The sequence below is a fragment of the Telopea speciosissima genome, chromosome 1 (genome assembly GCF_018873765.1).
Source record: "Telopea speciosissima isolate NSW1024214 ecotype Mountain lineage chromosome 1, Tspe_v1, whole genome shotgun sequence".
Taxonomy (NCBI): domain Eukaryota; kingdom Viridiplantae; phylum Streptophyta; class Magnoliopsida; order Proteales; family Proteaceae; genus Telopea; species Telopea speciosissima.
In genome coordinates this window covers 5,392,598-5,411,122 of record NC_057916.1, presented here as the reverse complement: position 1 = coordinate 5,411,122, position 18,525 = coordinate 5,392,598, and the positions used below count along the sequence as shown (strand labels likewise).

Sequence of the window (18,525 nt, the reverse complement as noted above, 5' to 3'; positions counted from 1 at the left end):
ACCCCCATTGTTTGAACAATTATATCCATATCCATCGTGATTGCATCGTGGAAATCTTTTATCCAAAAATTTAGCTAGGAAGATCAGTGTCCTATTCATATTCCTAATAACATAAAGTTTGTAGGGCCAACTATTAACCAAGCTAATGGCAGAGGACTTTCAAAGGACAAGGAGTTGCCCTCAAATGCAGGTCACAGCACTTGTCAAACCAATTTGCAATTCGCAGGCATGAGAATCAAGTACCTTAGACCACTTTCTTGTCCTTGCAACGCAAGCATCCTCTACCCTACGGCAATAAATTAAGCATCATCCATCAGAAACTGGGTTGCAGAAGACCTTAAGCACAAGATCGATCAGCTTACCCAAATATGCCCTTAGCAGTTTCATGGATCACTCGTGTGCAAGACCATTAAGGCATACTAGTTCCAAGCAAAACAAAGCTATCCAAGGAGCTAAAAAGTAAAATAGATTACGGAGCATCACTGTTTTTTAAAAAGAAAAATCTTATTGTAACCAAAGTGGTGAACGAAGAAATTGTTACTTTTTCGTAATTGCCCTTTGTCGTATTCCTAAAATTATGTAATACAATGTTTAATAGAGGGGTAAAAGAGAATTTTCAATAAAAAATGCACCATTTTTGTTACAAAGTTCACTTCAATACAATCGACACTCTCCATCTCCACAGGTTGGAATTGATTCCTGAGCCGACGGATACGCTACCATATCAGCATCTGCTTGAAAAGTTGGTTAAGACTCACTTGGAGCAAGAGAAATCACTAAACAAATGGTGGCCTATATTCTTAGACCACTATTTTTACCCTAATTTGTTTCTTGTCTCCACTAGGCACTGAAATCTTGGTTTCAATGATAATTAATTTGCATTGAACACATCTCCCATCTAGAACCTAAAAATGTGTGAACACCCACAGCACATGTATGACGATTTTACCCTTGTTTTATTCGGTAGAAACTGCTTCTCCAAAGAAAATTGACTTTTTTTCAAGAAATTTTAAAAACACTAGTCTGACAGGGCAATGCTGGATTGAAGTGACAATTAATGATTATAACCTCTGGCAAAAATTTGGATGTTCATACACTACCACATGTAAATAACTCATAACAGCACTGGTGCTGAAAGAATTCCAGCATGATAAGCTTTAGGAACCTGCTTCAGCATTCCCTAGTCCTTGAATAGAAAAGGTTTGCTGAGTTTTGCTCTGCATTTCTTGCCTCTTCAAAGCAAATTATACCCACATGTACCTCACCATACGTTTCCCCTCCCAAATTATTATGCTTCCATGAGCAATTTATTTTCCCTCGTGTTTTTCCTGTTAGAAAGACTTTTGGTGATAAACAAAATATACTTACTAAACATGACCATCAAAGAACGGTTCTTGGAGCAGATCTCACTGTTTATACAACTATCCATCAGGAACCATTTTGGAGTTAAAAGAACCATAACAAAACATTAAGCCAAGCCTAGGACTTACTTGCCTTTATCATCTTTGTTTCCACTTTCCCCTCTAGAGAAATGAGACTGATGTAATACACAAGGCAGGATTGAATCAACTAACCTCAATAGATTTTATAACCTTCAGAAGAATCAAACCCACAGAGGGAAACTCCAGCAAGAAGCAGAACTCCAAATAGACATCCTCTTTGTGGCCATCTTTTTGGCTGAACCAAAACTGGGGAACCTACTTCATGTCCAGGACTGTTGTGCAATTGTAACCCAGTAAAGCAAATTAGCAACCTATTCTTCCCGCATCTCTCTTGTACTAATAAAATGAAGGAAAGGCTTCCTTATAGACAGCCTGGAACATGAAATTAATAAAATATTAGAGATAAAATCCATCTCAAAACAATTACCCGCCAGAATTTAAAATAAAAAAAAAAAACAGGGATAATCCATGAGCAATATATCCAGCTCTCAGAATAGGTAAACCAGCCTCCACCTGACAGAAATCAATGAAAGAAAGGCTTCCTTATACAGAGCCAGATCTGCCCAGTGAAAATTTGTTGGCAGTAAAATTTTCTGGACATATCGTTCATAACCATCTAATCATATGATAAGTTTCAGCCAAATACACCTTCCTTTTTGACTGGAGACTTTCTGAAGCTTTAAGAAAAGGTGAAAGCTGCCTCTCGCAAAATGAATAAATGGCAGATTTGACTATGGGAAAAATGCCAATAAATTTTTTGGGGAGCATATGATTGAATTTAGCTATGAAATTTGACAAGTAGCCACTCCATAAGGCAGCCAGTCTATCCAGTGGGAAAAAAAAAAAAAAAAAAGAGACTGAAATAACTCGCCAGCATTTCTAAGTTGCAACAAATCATTCTGGAGGCATAGAAATTACCCAAAACATGAAAAGAGATTTTCTAAAAATCTCGTGAGAAAAGAGCAGCACATGACGGTTCATAGTCTATCAGAATTCAATGGAAAGCCAGCATCCACCACATTTACTTGACCTGATATCTTGGCCTTGCAGGCCGGACACATAAAACCAAGCGAATCTGATCGGGTTACAGTGTCGACTGCCTCATTGTTGAACTCAATTCTGCACCATATGCAAACAGTTGTAAGCTGATTTGTGCCAGCCATCTTTGGGTAGACTGCTTCCCACTCAAACTGAACAGTTGAATCAAGCCCTTGCTCCAACTCTGCATTATATGCAAAGGGCATGGATTCTTCTGCCATAGATCTTGATTCTCGCTGGGTCATAAAACTGAAACTCGAAGGCTCTATATCATCCAACCTCAGCTCTTCAAAACCCGACGTGTTTTCAAGCTTCTTGACATTGCAGAAATCATCTGCTCCCTGTCCATTGATTATAAATACCACTCACAGTAAGATGAGAAGACTGAAACTTCACTCGCCATCAGTATTACAAAGAAACACCAGCCAACTCAGCCTTTTCCCAACTAAATGGGGTCGGCTACATGGATCCCAGAAGTAAAAGAAATTAATAATATAAAAAAAGGGAAGGAGCACACAACAATGACACAAACTCTAGAGAAAAACACAAAAAAAAAGGGTTCAGCAATCAGATTCCAAAGAAAAAAACGGTCTTCCTTCCTCACTTGCTTTTCCTTTTTCTTTTTGGGTGGGGGAGTTAAATGTCACAGGGGTGTGAGCTGTCTTCCAACAAATCTTGCCATGCGGTTAACATGGTTTTGCATAATAGAGAAACTCGAACCCATCTCACTGGTCAACGTTTAGCTCCCAAACAGTAAGGGATCCAAGTTGAAAAAATAAAAAAATTCCACTAAATTCTATTATTATGAAATGGCCTTTACATGGACCTTCTCTCATCTTTCTGTATCAGGAAAGTGGAAGAGGAGCATGAAATTATGGCAACAACAATCCATAAACCCTTTTCTGGCGGCAGGAGGGGGGGTCATAAATGCTTGTGACATTGTGATTAATACATGATTCACAAAAATAATTACCAGAACTCCTGATCATTTTCCAAAAACATGCTTACACTAAAAACAAAGAGTGAAGCCTGATACCTTGTCTGAGGCCATATTAGGGTCTGGAAAACAGCCTGATGAATGCATCGATGGAAATGAGGAGTCAGCCACCGCACTATCTGGTACATTTCCTTCATCAGCAGTCTGGGTTGTCTCTGTTTCAATGTCCATATTGGGTCCAGTATCATAGCCACCAAAGCCACTTCCACCACTTCCAAGTTCATCATTAAAGCTTGCTGACTGCATCAATGGTAATGAGGAGCCAGCCACCCCATTCTCTGGTCCATTTCCTTCATCAGAGGCCCAAGTAGTCTCTGTTACAACATCCTTATTTGGTCCAGCATCAAAGTCGCCAGAACCACTTTCCAGTTCATTATTCCCTGACTTTTCCATATCATTCAATTTGGACACCTCTGTAAAACTAGTAAGAACCTCATTCATGTTCCCTTCAAGCCCACAAATTTTCTCATTACCAGGAATTAGTGAACAGCTTCCAGAAGGCCTTTCTAGCTCAATACAACTCTTATCATTCTTAATTGAAGTAAATGCAGAACTATCATTTCCATCAAAAGTTTCGGAAGTGCTGCATCCTTTCTTATTAGACAAGGCAGTTCCAGAATCCATGCAATAACTGATTTTATCATTTCCAACATCGTTAACCTCACCAGTGATTCTTGATTTACTATCAGGCATTGAAGAATCAGATAATAATTTATCGTAAGATTTCTCAACCAAAGTTCCTTCAAACTTGCAAGCCTCCATATCATGTTTATTGCGAGAAGAAATAACATTCAGGTCGCAGTTAGATTTACCAGTAGAAGTTTCATCCGGTTTATTATGAAGTGCACCACCATTATTTCCATCAAAAGATTCTGTTTCAGTAACAAAATCCTTGCTAGCCTTTGTAACCAATTTACTATGACAATAGCTAACATCATGTTGGAAGTTTGTATCATCAATAGGAGTTTCCTGAATGGAAACCTCTTCTAGTTTAGTACGAAATGAACCATCATTCTGTTCATCATTAGGTTTGGCAGTAGAAGTTTCTGGACTACATTCCTTTCTAGCCTCCTTGACCAGATTACACTGAAAAGAAGCAACTTTCAGTACAAACTTGGGTTCACAGATGGATTCACTAGTAGGAGTTTTCCAGAATGGAACAGCTGCCTCTGCCTCAAGTTTAGCATGAAGAGAACCAACATTCAGTTCATCCAATTTAGCATTAGTAACTTCAGGAATAGAATTCTTATCCGCCTCTGTAACCTGTTTACTATCAGAAGAACTAATCAGCAATTCACAGTTGGATTCAACATGAATTGCTTGGGTAGAATTCATGTCCGCCTTACGATGAACAGAGCCAACATTCAGTTCATCATTAGTTTTGGCAGTAGAAGTTTCCAGAATAGAACCCTTGTTAATGTAAACTGATGAATCCATCATATGTACACCAGAAAGAACAGTACCCAAAGATGAAGGAGCAATGCTTTTTTGCACGGTAATTGGACTTGGTAAAGCTTCAAGATTTTTGACATAGTTCCTTACATGGACCCCAACATGACCAGTGTAGCGATGCCTTTCTTCAAAAATTTTATGGCAGAACTGGCATTCATATTTTCCATCTTTAATTATCACCCCATCAGTAATGGATGTACCGACTTTACACCGTTTTGCACTCCTCTGGTGAGATGACAGCAGGTGCTGCAAATATGCATCCTTTTCTTGGAAAGTCATATTGCATTTGTGACAATCTAAAAGATCCCGTACTTGGACCTCAGCCAAATTCTCAACACCCAATAAGGCAACTTGCTTCTCATGGTCATTTGATTGATATGTAATGGGTGATGTGGAATAGCATATGCGGTCTTCCTTGCTGTAGCCATCTTGACAGGTAAGACCTGCAGTCTGTTGTATATCCCATAAATCTAATAAAATGAATATGAACTGGAACAAACCAATTCGGTAAACAATGACTTACACTTTCAGAGGCCAATTTCTGAGTCTGCTGAGTACTCCAATCCTTGTGACCAAAATTTTGTCGGCATGAATCTTGAGGTCCAAAATATGAGAGTAAAAATGAAGAGACTTCCTTGCAGGTGACAAATTGATGTCCATTTGGGCTGTATATACCAAATTAAGCACAAGAAGATATAAGAAACGAATCATAAAACACATACAACAGAAAATAAAGAAGAGCAATAAAATTTGCTATAGAAGCCCCATCTACCAACAAAACAATGAGCATGTCACATGCATCCTATAGATTGGTAGCCACCATAGGGTATATCCAACCGGGAGTCTCTCTCACAGATTACAAACTAACACTATCAGATTTTTTCCTTTGGTCAAAGTTAAACAACTCCATGCCTGGTGAAAGTAACACCTCACCACCTATAATGTGGCAGTACAAGGACACATCTATGAGATAGAGGACTTCAAACCCATATGATTTGTCAAATTTTGGCCCCAAATGAGTAAAGTGGCTCAAAATTACAAACACGCCATTTGTTTTTATGTTAACTTCTCTTTTGCGGCAATTTTGTCATTCTTTTGAAACTTTGTGTTGTACTTTGGGTTACTTTCTTTACTCATTTTAAGTAAAAAGTAAACAATGAGCTGAATGCATGTACCATATGTGGGAAGTGGTCAAGTGTAAAACCACCAGGAATACAATTGTTTAAAGTACCCCCTTTCTTTTTATCTTTTTAGAACATTTTTTTGGGATAATTAGATATAACTTGCACATTTCCCTAACTTTTTCTTTGTTTATTCCCTTCCTCCTGTACTGTCCTCGACAACATCAAAACCTTTGCCTAAGGATCCTACCTCCATTGACTTGTCAGTCCCTCTTCGTATAGGTATTCGCACTTGTACTAATCAATCTAATATTGTCTATCCTATTTCTAAATTTTTTTCGGCTTCTCACCTTCCACCTTTACTTCGTAATTTTGCTTTGTCTTTTATCGACTATGTTTGTGCTTGCTAAGTACCAGGAAGCATTGTTACATCCTGGTTGGAAGAATGCTATGGATGTAGAGATGGATGCCTTGTTAGATTGTAAGACATGGTCTCTTATTGACTTACTTCTAGGGAAGGAACTTGTGTGGTGTCGTTAGGTGTACACCATCAAGCACCTATCAGAGGGTTATGTTGAGCAACTGAAAGCTCGCTTGATTTCTAAAGGATATACTCAGACGTATGTCGTCGACTTTTATGAGACCTCTCCATTAGCTCGTCTTAACTCTATTCATGTTATGATATCCTTGGCTATTAAATTTTGAATGGCTTTTGTATCAACTTGATATCAAATATGCTTTTCTTTATGGTGATCTTGAGGAGGTGTATATGGAGCAACCTCCTGGGTATGTTGCTCAGGCGGAAATGCAAGGTTTCCCTTTGTCACAATGTTATTTATGGGTTGAAACAATCCCCTCGTGCTTGGTTTGACAAATTCAGTTAGGTCATTGGTGGTTATGGGTTCACGTAATGCTTTTCTAATCATTTTGTATTTGTTTGTCGACGCGAGTCCAAGGTGGTTATTCCGGTTGTGTATGTAGATGATATCCTTACTTATAGTGATGATTTTTCTTGGATTGAGGATGAGGATGTCAAGGTATATTTGCATCGACACTTTCAGATGACAGATTTGGGAGTGCTCAGATATTTCTTAGGTATTGTAGTTGGTCGTAGTACTAAGGGAGTCGGACTATCTTAGAGGAAGCATGCGCTTGATCTTCTATCTAAGACTAAGATGTTGGGATCTACGCCTATGTATACACCTTTGAATCCTCGTCTGAAGCTTGGAGCATGTGATGATAAAGATTTTGCAGATAAACATCAAGTACATGCGACTTGTTGGATATTTCGTTTGTTATAGGTGTTATTAGTCAGTTCATGGAAAATCCTAAGCAGGCCCATTGGGATGCTGCTTGTCGCATTTTGAGCTATCTTAAAGGTACTCCCGGGAAAGGTCATGTTTATCGACGTCATGGTCATACTGGTATTACGGGTTTACTTTGATGTTTTTTGGGCTGGTGCTGATGGTGATCGTAGATCTACTACTAGGTATTGTATGTTTGTTGGTAGAAATCTTGTTACATGGAGAAGTAAGAAGCAGATTACAGTTGCTCAATTGAGTACGAAGGCTGAATAAAGAGCTATGGCACATATGACAACTGAATGATGTGGCTGAATCTCTTTTCTTCAAGATCATATTTGTTAAGGCGCCTAGGCAAAGCAAGGCGATCAAGGGGGTTAAAAACCAAGATGACACCAACAAGGCAGCAAGGCGTCGCCTAGGCGACACTAGAAATCAAGGCGAGAGAAAGGCAACTGCCTTGTTTGTTGGTAGAAATCTGGTTACATGGAGAAGTAAGAAGCAGATTACAGTTGCTCAATTGAGTACGAAGGCTGAATAAAGAGCTATGGCACATATGACAACTGAATGATGTGGCTGAATCTCTTTTCTTCAAGATCATATTTGTTAAGGCGCCTAGGCAAAGCAAGGCGATCAAGGGGGTTAAAAACCAAGATGACACCAACAAGGCAGCAAGGCGTCGCCTAGGCGACACTAGAAATCAAGGCGAGAGAAAGGCAACTGGACGCCTAGGTGATGCCTTGACAACTATGTTTAGGTGTTGGGATTCTCAGTTACTAAAACTATGGATATGTATTGTGATAACCAAGCTGCAACTTATATTGTCATTAATCCGGTTTTTCATGAGAGGACTAAGCATATTGAGGTCGACTATCATTTTGTGAGGAATGTTGTTACGCACAAACTAATATCTACTTCATTTGTTAACTCAGGTGATCAACATGGCGATATGTATACTAAGGCGTTGTTTAGGCCTGCAATTCTTGGTGGTTGTTCCAAGATGGGTATGGGAGATATATACACTCCAACTTCAGGGGGAGTGTCCCTATCATGATGTGTGTTAGTGAAGCCTAGAAGAAGGTGACTCGGAGCCTAGAAGAAGGTGACTCGCACAGACAATTGACTTCTTTTCAATAGAAAGGAATAGCCAAATGAACAGCTGGTCCCAAAGCCCAAGGTGAATTCGGCAAGGGGAAGTCAAATTTCGATGTTGCAACCAATGCTTGACAAAACCTGAAGGGGCAGTCAAATTTCAATGATCCTTTCTTTCATTTGTTGGTTCTTCTGGGAAGTTGAAGGAGGTCTCTCAGTCAAACAACAGCATACAATCGTGGGAGAGTCGACGAGGACTACTTTCAAAGGTCTCAAGTATCACCCTATTTGGCTTTTTTCAAAGGGAGGTTCCTCTACTCGCCCTTGAGTCCCGCGCTCTTGCTTTGCTTGCTTAGTTCTCCCTGCTTTATTAGATCCTTTAAGCTTAAGCTTCTCTGCTCTGAAAAACCAAAGACTGAACACTAGTGGTTATTCTGATTTTTCCATTCATGATTTGTTTGACAACTTATACTAGGTTCCACTTTAGATAGGGCTTTTGGTTAACATCAAGATAGGTCAGGGGTGCGTCGGAACTTTCGCACTAGGGGAGGCGGAAGAGGACTGAGCCGAATTGAACCTATCTGACCCAACCGAGAACCCCATGGAGACTCCGAAGCTAAGAGAAAGAAAAGATGGCACACAGCGCGTCAGGATAAGGCTTTTGAATCAATAGTTGTGTCCACTTCGCTCTCAAAGGACAATAGTACATATTGACCTTGACTCTTTGTTTATGAGATCCATGGTCCGAAAACTCGGGTCTCGGAGCCAACTCGGCCCACGAAAAAACCGAGTTGGGCGAGATCTCGGCGAGTTTTTGCATTTTTTTTTTTTTGACTCGGAGGCCCATCTCGGTGGGTTTTAGGGCTCTGTTGGGTCTGAAAATTGGTACACAGCCTATTTTAGGCCATTTAAACACAATGGCATTATTAGATTTTGAAAAAAAAAATTCCAAATATGACTTTTACATTGACCCTTAGTTACTAGGTGGCGACATATTAAAATAGCATAATAGATACATTAATGACATAATTTATGTACATAGAACTCAAACAAAACATTCAATTAATAGGAAACAAGTTAATAAGCATTACAAATGTTTAAGTTACAAGTTACAACTTCATCACATAAAATAAGATTGAATGGCATATTCATTCCCTATTTGTACCACATAGTCTTCCCATGACATATTGTTGCTAAACTGTTGTGTATAGTCCTCCACAGCATTCATATAAGAGTTCTCATCCACATATGCCAACATCCCTAACCTAGGGTATAACTGTTCCACAATGGAGTTAGACCGTTGCCATGAAGGATGAGATGCACCGCTTATGCTACTGTCATATTGAAGAATGCCTGGGACTTGGAATGTGGACGGATCGATGGACCCAATGCTGGACCCAATGCCAGACTCACTACTTTGATAATCATACGCATGTGTTGGCTGCCCAAACTGACCATAGGAACTATATTCAGAATCGGTGCTCTGCTGGCCATAATGATACTTATAATGAGGTTGATATGATTGCCACGGCTGATGCTGACTACCAGTATCCATACTCATGCTTCCAAAACTTGCTACCATGGTGTTCATACTCGTGTCATCATACTGAGGTTGGTTCTGTTTGCGACCCGTCCTTCTCTTGTAAGTTTTGTTGTGGCCACCATAATATTTACAATTTTTATTAAAAATAATTATACCTTCAAATATAAAATATTATAACATAATGATGTATTTGACATCATTTGAAGTTGGACATTATGTACAACTGTTGTGCATAATTTTCCAACAAAAACAGGTATTTTTCCTTAATTTTATATATTTTTTAACTATTTAAATAATATAATTATTAAATCTGAAAAATAAAATATTTTTTTTAATGGGTGAAAAAAAAAAATGACTCCATGAGGCTGTAGAGCATGCAAACTAGTTTAACATACATCAAGATCACATCCAAACAATAAGTATTTATCCTAATTTTTTTAATTTCTTTTGTGAAAAAAATCATTTTTTTTCCAGAAATTATAATAAATAATTTAATAACCCAAAAAAAATCCGGCCTCCATCAAGTGATAGATCGGCCTAACTTGTATAACATAACTCAAATTCACACCCATCTACCAAGATTTCATCAAATTTTTTTCAAAAAAATAGGTTTAGGGAAAATGGGTTTACCTTTCAAAAAACCTTCACAAACTTGAGCAATCCTCCAAAATTGAGCTGCAATCTTCACTTTGCCCCCAAATTCAGCTTCCAAATGTTTCAATCCAACCAAAAAATGAAAATGGGAAGAGAAGATTGAGAGATGAAGAAAGAAGAAGAGAGAAGAAGAGAGTTGGAGAGAAGAAGAGTGTTGGAGAGCTCTCTGTCGACAGAATAGGCAAAATCAGACTTGTTTTAAGACTTAAAACAAGTCACTTGGGTCAAATCATGGTGCCCATACCCGAGATCCACTTTTCGACCCGAGATCTTGCATTTTTCCTCTTGTTTTTTCACTGATTTTTGAAGCTTTTTCGAGATCTCGCCGAGATCTTGCACTTTTATGTTTCCCCTTCCATCTCGACTCGGATTTCTAAAAAACCGAGAATCTAGGCGAGATCTCGCGAGATTTCGGACTATGATGAGATCCAAATAGACACAGATATTAGAATTGATACTTTCAATTTCTTACTGATTGACTTTAACTCCTATCTATTCATGAATTCTCTGAGGACCCTGAATCCTAAATCAAAAGGGATCCGCTTACGAGATCCTTGGCAAAATATTCTAGGTACAAAGCTGGTGAGTGCGTTGAGTTGTAGAGATGTATTTTCCCTTTATGTTACAACAACAAACTCAGCCTTATCCCAAATTAATGGGGTTGGCTACATGGATTCAAATAAAACAAAATATAGAAAACAGAGTTACACTCAAAAAAAAAAAAAAAAAGATGAAGAAAAGATGGGAGAAGAGGGATGGGGAAAGAGATGAGAAATGACAAATGGAAGATGGGAAATAAGTAGCAAGATGAAAGATAGAAAGAGGAAGGCGGCACAACCCAACATGTCAGGATAATCTCACCAAAATGGGGTCTGCGACATGGATCTTTGCCTTCTAATAGGCTCTGTCCGAGGTCATACTCGGGACCAAACCTAGACTATGCATGTCCTTCACGACAATTAAATCAAATACTTTTTAAATTTTCTCAAAACAACACTACCTATAAAAAACACTTGTTTGATAACCCAACACATTCAATAGAACTTTGTCATTTGAAATCACCCTTTTTGTCACTTTAGCCGGCACTGAGGGAAACAAGTTGCCACCGCCCATAAGTCCATAACAAGAGAGGTAAACACATCCCCCTTACTATCACTTACGGTTGTCACTCATTCTGTGACTAATTATACACCACTGACAACTCGTTTGTGCACAATGGGTATGATTTCCAAGGCTCCATGGAATACCTCTCAGGTGGCTATGACTCTCCACCGGCACGGGGCGGTCTATTTACCCTCAAATACTTGCATCACTTACCACTCTTTAACACCCACACTTTCAAAAACACTCTCTTTAAGAATTACACCTTCAAAATTACACCAAGTGAAAACACAGGTAAAAATCCACAAATAAGATCCCAAAACCACTTTCTCAATCAACACACACAGATTTCATTCTCAATCACCACACACAGATTTCATCATCACTAGAATTTACTTACACAATTACAAGGCACACTTTATCACTATTAAATAAAGAGATGAAATCTGTGTGTGGTGGTTGAGAAAGTGGTTTTGGGATCTTATTTGTGGATTTTTACCAGTGTTTTCACTTGGTGTAATTTTAAAGGTGTAATACTTAAAGAGTGTTTTTTTAAAGTGTGGTTGTTAAAGAGTGGTAAGTGATGCAAGTGTTTGAGGGTAAATAAAAGACTACCCCGTGCCGGTGGAGAGTCATAGCCACCAGAGAGGTATTCAGTGGAGCCGCGGAAATCATACCCACTGTGCACAAACGAGTTCTCAGTGGTGTATAATTAGTCACAAAGTGGGTGACAACCGTAAGTGATTGTAAGGGGGCCATGTTTTCCTCTCGTGTTATGGGCGGTGGCAGCCTGTTTCCCTCAGTGCTGGCTAAAGTGACAAAAAGGGAGATTTCAAATGACAGAGTTCTATTGAATGTGTTGGGTTATCAAACAAGTGTTTTTTTTTTAAATAGTGTTGTTTTGAGAAAATTTAAAAAGTATTTGATTTAATTGTTGTGAATGCTTGATGATTGTTAATGTATTGTACTCTTACTATTTTCGATCTTGCTGGGCTGTTTAGCTCACCCCATTTTTAACATCACAGAGGTTTGAGACGGAGGTATGCCTCAGGTGCAGAGTTCGAGGGTGATTCGAAGACTTATTTTCATTCTCACTATTTTATTTCATTAATTGGATGTAATAAGGAGCAGTTTGAGAGGTAACCTCTGATAGATTGGAATTTGAGATTTTAGTTTGGACAAACATTAGACTATCACCAGTAGGAGTTTTTGGGATTTAAGGTTATTATTTGAATATTTTATGTTTGAGACTTGAATTTTATGTTTTGTTTTGAATGATTGTGCATGATTTTAGCGATCATTTGATCAGCGCCCATGAGGGCTGTACCTTTACCTGTATCTGTGTTTGGGTCGTGACAGAATATGAGCAAGGCTTCACCACCTTGGGTTGCACTTGCTTCACCACAGGTCCACAAGAGCTACTCTTAGCATCACCACCAAAGAGAAACATTCAATTGGACAATAGCCAAAATATGTAGGCAGCATGGCGCCCCCCCCCCCCTCCTCCTTTATTTATTGTAGATAGCAACATCATGAAAACAGGAACTCTTCTAAATAGAAAGAGATCCTTTTCAATATAGCAACTCTCAAATTAGAAAGTCTAAGAAAAAGGAAACAACTAATTAGCAATACTACCTTAGCATAGAAGTAACTACCATAACAACTTAGAAACTAACTACTTAATCCCATATAGGCTTTAAATCCCTAATATTTCAGCATATAGAACGAGCGCATTACAATAGAAAACTCAAAATTACTTGGCCTATGACCCATATAACTGATTAGGGACTTAAATTTGGGCCTAGCTTGTTGAACCATGGATTCAACTTGACCAAAAAACTGAACCAAACCCAAGTCCGAAAATTCTTCTTCCACTGGATGTGATATGCATCAACTCTCACTGGCTTGGGAAAAACTTGACCTCAAGTTTTGGTAAGTCAAGGGATCAACTACATGTTGTGCACGTCCAACTTCTGCCTATAAAAATATTCTGGCCATTCACGGTAGTTAAGGATGTAGTCCTCAAGAGACAGTACGTGGCTTCTTGTCCTCGAAAAATTTAGGTGGAATCACAAACTCAATATGCTCCATATCCGGATAAATCTCAACTCTGAAGAGTGCATTTTAAGAGTCTTTGGAACCACATCATCAACCTCCACTTCAATTGTTGTGTCGAATTCCTTGCAACCTCACCACCCACTGTCTTAACTTTGTTTTCTTCAACCTCTTCAATGTAGGCCTCTTCAGTAGGAACATCAAGCATTGTCTCTTCCTCCTCATCACCAATTTCTGTAATCTCTTCAACTTTAACCTCGACTTCAAGTTCTTGTTCTTTGGTTGATGCTCTCCTCTCTTCTTGTGGAAGTATAAAGTTGAGAGCAGTATGTAAAGTAGAGGGTAGTTCTGGTGTGCTCCAACTTTTCTGAATTCGAGCCAATTGAGTATCCAGTTGCCTCAAAGTCTCAAGCATGTAGTTCAACTTGACATCAATGCTAGGTGGTTGAGAAGGCTGTGACTCTAAGCGAGTGACACGTTAAGTGAGTTGTGTCATCATCTCTATGAGGTGATTCAATTGTCATTAACACTAAGTGGCTAGGAGGGTGGGCGAGCCTTGGCACAATGGTTAAGTTGTGCTATTGCAACCTATTGGTTGCGGGTTCAAAACTTGGAAACAGCCTCTCCTGCAAAACAGGGGGTAAGGCTGCATACATTTGCCCCTCCCAGATCCTACAGTTGTGGGAGCCCTGTGCACTGGGACGCTCTTTTACTAAGTGTCTAGGAGGGTTGTGGGTTGTTGTTGGTCTCAGCTCTGAAACCAATCGACAAGGTAAGCACGAATGAACAAATAAACACTAGCAAACATACAATAAACCAGAATCGCAGTGAACCTAAAGTCTGATAAACACAGCAGAAACTTGAAGTGAACAGAACTTGCAAACTATAAACTCAATGAAGTTGAAACTAATATATTCTAGAGGCCCTATGGGGGTGATACATGGAAAGAATATCAAACAGTGTTAATGGTCCGATGGGCAGAAATTTGCACAGACAGAAAATAGAAAGTCCAGAAAACAGCAAAATAGCAAGTTAAGAAAACTAATATAACTCGTGTTCTAACCATTTGATGAACACCATACTTAGCTTGAATGAAGAGGGGAAGAAGTAAAACCACATACTAAAAATTGAACACCATCCAACCATGCATTAGAGAGGAATGCAAGTCTGAAGTTTTGTTGAACAAAATATTGCACAGAGGTATACTTGATGAAATCCTACTAAATATTAGATGAGAAGCAAAAGTAACAATAAGACTAAGACTAGAAGATAAAATAGAAGTTTAGAGATCACCCTTACAGGCCACGGTTGACAGTATACAGTTGCTGGAATTCTGCAGAACAATGAAGACGAAGAAGAAGAAGAAGAAGAAGGAAAGAAGAAGATGAAATAGAAGAAGAGAAGAATATGGGAAGAAGGGAATATGACCAAGGCTTCACCACCCTTCCAATCCAAGGAGTCACCACCTTGGATTGCACTTCATCCACAAGAGCTACTCTCAGCATCACCGCCGAAGAGAAACATTCAATTGAACAATAGCCAAAATCTGTGGGCAGAATAGAATGCCCATCCTCCTTTATTTTTTGTAGTTGATAGCTACATCATAAAAAAGGAAACTCCTCTAAATAGAAAGAGATCCTTTACAATATGGCAACTCTCAAAAAATTAGAAAGTCTAAGAAAAAGGAAACAACTAAGTAGCAATACTAACTTAGTCTAGAAGTAACTACCATTAAAACTTAGAAACTACTATAAAATAGAAACTAACTACTTAACCCCGTATAGGCCTTAAATCCCTAATATTTGGGCTTATAGAATGGACCCCTTACAATAGAAAACTCAAAATCACTTAGTAAATGACCCATATAACCCATTGGGGGCTTAAATTTGGGCAATAAATTATTGAACCACAGGTTCAACTTGATGCAAAAAACTGAACCAAACTCGAATAAAAAAATTCCACAGGATGTGATCTGCATCACCTCCCTTTCAGAAACATGTATTTTCCATTCCCTAAAAACTTATCTAAAAGCCTGACTAGAGGGATATATTTATATACATGAATAATGAACCCTACTTAGGTGACACCCCCCTGCCCCCAATGTAATACCAACCCTAGGACTTCATACGGTTACAAGTTGGCCTCACAACCCTGCACAGGTTGCTAAACCTGCCCCCGCATCTTGAAGCTCTTGGTCATTGATACAGGAAGCAGAGTATACGTAAGAGATTAACCCCCTGCCCCCACCCCAAAACAAAAAACTGAAGTTGTAATCATCTTTGAGGCAATAATGGTAGGGTGGTAAGGATAATAATCTTTACACCAAATTTCTTCCCACAATTTTTTCCAATTCCTCAGTAGAGTCAAATTTATTTCTTCACTATGCAAAGACTAATCAACTCAATGGCTTTGCAGTTTATTATGTGAAATAATAGTGGGGAATCACACCCAAAACCTCTCGTCGATACAGTGGGTACATTATCAGAGTTCTTCAAACCTACCAAAATCATGCACATCCTGCAATCAGCAAGGATATAAGCACGTGCATCCTGCAGAGAGAGATTCATCTACACATAGCATCATCTTGGAACTAAACTGGCATTAGATTCTAAAATATATGGATAAAGAGGAACAAATAGGACATTAATTCGAGATATAATAGTTATTATATTTAAGAATAATAAAAAAGTCAGGACAACTGCCCAGCGCAGTTCGTAGAGAGTGGTGCGGTAAAACCCATGGAGAGCTCCTGGTCCTCGCCACCCCCAAAAGAGTAGGTACCGATCAAAAACAGAATAATAGGAAAGAATAGTCAGGGAATAAGAAAATGTAAAAGGCAATAGATGATAAGACCTTATGTATCTGCGGCAGTTTAACCACACACGGCCTACTCTTCTCTTGAGGGCGAGCATAAGCTTCCAACCTTTGGGCAACGCATCTCCAAAATCACTAGCATCGACAACTTTCCTCTTCTTCCTCCTGCTGCCCCACTGCCCGTTTAATTGCCTAAGAAACCCTAACAAAGCCGCTTCAGTCTCCAAACCAACGGTTCTCCTTCTCAATTCAGGACCAAAAGGATCTTGAAGATTAGCCAACGCAGCAACATCAACGGCAACACCGTTTCGATTCAGAATCTCCATAGTTTGATCTTTGGCATTCAGTTGATTTTCATAAACAACAATGGCATTGCTCATAACGTTGCCGTTGCGAACTCCCTGAACTTGGGGCAGCTTCAGTTCGTGCTTCCGTTTCCTACCTCTCTTCTTCACTTCCTTGCAGGCAACAACGATTGGCAACTGTTGAAGGGAAACTCTATTGTCAAGCATCAATGGTACAGGCAGTGGCTCTCTATGTTCGGAATCAATAGGGATTAGGTCAGTTTTTACGGAATTATCCCTCAAGAAGAGCTCTCGGAGAAGGGTGGCTATCCGTTGGTTCTCCTTCCGTTCAGGGTCGTCTATGGGGTTAGGGGGAGGCTTGGGAAGAGGGAGAAGGCCAGCGCTACGCCTGCGACGACCGACGTTAGTAATTTCGGGCTTGCGAGGTGCGAGACGGAGGCGAGAATAGGTTTGCTTTCGGCTACCAGCGCTCTCGTTGAAGACGGAGCGGTCGATTTTAGGGATTACGACATCGTCGCAGCGGCCGAGGTCGAAGGTTTTGTCGGAACAAAGAGACAGAGAGTTCAGCTCCGACTGGGAGAGAAGGCGGAGATCGACAAGGGGTATTGCTTCCAGTTGCATGTGGTTGGAGGAAGAATCGACGGAGACGATCGCCATCAGTGAAGGTTGCAGTTGGAGGATGGCACCCTCGTCGTCTCCAGAAAACTTCGAGGAGGAAAAATCGCAATAGCGTGACAAACTGTAGACACTGAGAGTGAACGACTTCCCCCCGAGGAGTATGCGTTGGGGGCATGGGCTTGGGCTTGGGCTTGGGCTTGGGCACATTGTGGCAAGGACCAACTTTTCCTAAGTTCTGTTTGGTTAGAGGGAATACAGATAAATGGAAAACCAATGCAATGGAATATGCAACATCTTTTTTGGAAAGAAAATGAATCCCTGACTTGCAAATAAATGCAGGTGGTTTACTAATTAAATTCTTTCCTTTTTTTCTAAGAAAAACTGATTACATTCAATTTTGGGTTTCGGTTTTGGGGGAGGATGAAGGCGGAGAGACCATACTAGTTGAGCTAGCTACACCTTCAATTCCATAAATAGAAAAAAGTATCATAATAGTACTTGCATATGAGTATATTTACAAGAACACCATTGGATATCTTTTTGGGCCATTTGATTCAATGGGATCAATCACCAGTAGGTGATGTGATTACCGGACTTAATCGGATCGAATAATATCGGGTCTAGAAGTGAATATCCGATTAGCTTTTAAACAAATTTGGATAGTTTCCAGAAAACCAAATCTATTGAACATAAATTCCCCTAAATAGATTTATGAACACAAATCGAATACGGATTTTTGACTATCCATATACATCCCTACAAACACTCATTTGGCAGTACTTAAGCATTGATAGTTCAAGGTCCGACGAGCCCATACGTGAACATGGCAAATGTAAAACTTGGGATGGCTAAGTCCTGTAATTGGGTGGGCCTGGGTCTATCATATGTAATAAGCCCAATCCGATAGTTTGTTTGGTACATTTAATGGGCAAAAGTTCCCATGATTCCAAAGTAGGAGGCGCCTTTTTTTTCTTTTTTTTTTTTTTTGAGAA

The 18,525-nt window shown here is 39.5% G+C and overlaps 1 protein-coding gene across 2 annotated transcripts; it reads right to left on the bottom strand.

Annotated features, from left to right (window-relative positions):
* Nucleotides 1-1,545: 1,545 nt before the first annotated feature.
* LOC122654938 lies at nucleotides 1,546-17,660 on the bottom strand. 2 transcript variants are annotated; one of them, XM_043849202.1, is made up of 6 exons: nucleotides 16,650-17,660; nucleotides 5,453-5,594; nucleotides 3,517-5,379; nucleotides 2,473-2,821; nucleotides 1,946-1,949; nucleotides 1,546-1,778 (listed from the first exon to the last, which is right to left on the bottom strand). In XM_043849202.1, the coding sequence occupies exons 1-6, from the start codon at nucleotides 17,570-17,572 to the stop codon at nucleotides 1,754-1,756; spliced, it is 3,306 nt and encodes a 1,101-aa protein (XP_043705137.1). In that variant the 5' UTR covers nucleotides 17,573-17,660; the 3' UTR covers nucleotides 1,546-1,753. The 2 variants fall into 2 exon arrangements, with proteins under 2 accessions (XP_043705137.1, XP_043705130.1); XM_043849195.1 differs by lacking the exons at nucleotides 1,546-1,778; nucleotides 1,946-1,949 and having other exon boundaries at nucleotides 2,366-2,821.
* Between the last annotated feature and the right edge of the window lie 865 nt (nucleotides 17,661-18,525).